Raw genomic sequence first — 1,367 nt, forward strand, 5'->3', positions numbered from 1 at the left:
AATTAAATATATTATCTTTTATTTTTCGAAGAAACATTCAAATTCACGCTACATTATGTTTTACAAATTACTTTGTATAAGTAATATGAGCTTTTATTAAGTGAAATTTATTTTTAATTAATAATAAAATAATAAAAAAAAATGTTTATTTCAGACAATTAAAAGTCCATACAAATTAGTATGTTAGTTAACATGACACACTTTATAACTATATAAGTATTGTGTTAGTAGATTAAAAAAATATTAAATTTCTTATTATACCTATTACTTAATTACATATTACCTAGCCTTCCAATCGATTCACCGACGCACACGTAGAACGTGTAATTCGGTGAACCTTCGGAAAACCGCTGCATCCATCCTATCCGCTATCATCTTCAGGATCTCGTTGTTGTTCCCCCAAACCCTTCGCACTACTGATGTGGACATTTTGCGCATAATGGCATAAAAATCGTCCACAGCAGCACTAGCAAACATGACAGAGGTACTGCAGAAGCGGGAAAGACTCAACAAGGCCCTAAAGGTGTTATTGCATTATTGGACTCTCAAGTCACCATATGTCTCAGCGTAAAGTTGAACCATAGAGCACACGTGTAGAAACTCTGGCAGTAAACTTTGACGAGCGTAAGTTTCACTCCTCGAACTGACATCGCACAGCGCCCTGTGCTCCTTCTTAATGTCCTTATTATCCTTCAGGTCCTCCGTATGACCAAGGTACATAAACTGTGCAACACGCCTCAAAGGTACACCGTTTAAGAAGATTGGAGGTACATAGGCTGGTTCTTTAATCTTATCCTTGAACAGTAAGAACTCACTCTTTTTCTCGTTGTACCTCAAGCCATGTTGCATAGCATAGGCCTCACATTTACATAAAAGTTTTCTTAAGCCCTTGACTGAGGTGCTGAGCAACAGCATGTCGTCCGCATAGCTAATGTTATTAACACTTACGTTGTCGATGGGACATCCGACATACGTGCTGCTCAGCATTCAGAGCAATATAAAAGCAATTAGATTATTAACATATAAATTAAAAAGTCTAAGCGAAGTTAATCCCCCCTGTCTAATACTACAGCTCAAAATAAATCATCCGATTTAGCATTTACCCACTTTACTACATTCTGTTGATTACGATACCAATGTGAGAAAATACCAACTATTTCTGGCGATATGCCAACTTCACTCAATTTTGTCCAAAGCACATCATATGACACAAGGTCAAATGCTTTTGACAGGTCTAGCAAACAGGCATATACCGGGGTCTCTCTCTTGATATAGTACTCAACAGCATATTTCAGTGATAACATGGCACTGTCGGCCTCCGACAAACCTCCTCTAAAACCAAATTGGGAATCATGCAACTGTATACG

The 1,367-nt window shown here is 37.5% G+C and overlaps 1 protein-coding gene across 1 annotated transcript; it reads right to left on the minus strand.

The window, feature by feature from the left end:
• Positions 1-534: 534 nt before the first annotated feature.
• LOC113238071 lies at positions 535-987 on the minus strand. The gene has a single exon (XM_026474794.1). The coding sequence runs from the start codon at positions 985-987 to the stop codon at positions 535-537; it is 453 nt and encodes a 150-aa protein (XP_026330579.1).
• Positions 988-1,367: the final 380 nt, after the last annotated feature.

The sequence above is a fragment of the Hyposmocoma kahamanoa genome, unplaced genomic scaffold, assembly GCF_003589595.1.
Source record: "Hyposmocoma kahamanoa isolate Upper Pololo Valley unplaced genomic scaffold, ASM358959v1 103, whole genome shotgun sequence".
In the NCBI taxonomy this organism is placed as follows: Eukaryota; Metazoa; Arthropoda; class Insecta; order Lepidoptera; family Cosmopterigidae; genus Hyposmocoma; species Hyposmocoma kahamanoa.

Bases quoted from the DNA above. Each gene is read 5' to 3' on its own strand.
- LOC113238071 (XM_026474794.1), bottom strand. From the start codon at position 987: ATGCTGAGCAGCACGTATGTCGGATGTCCCATCGACAACGTAAGTGTT.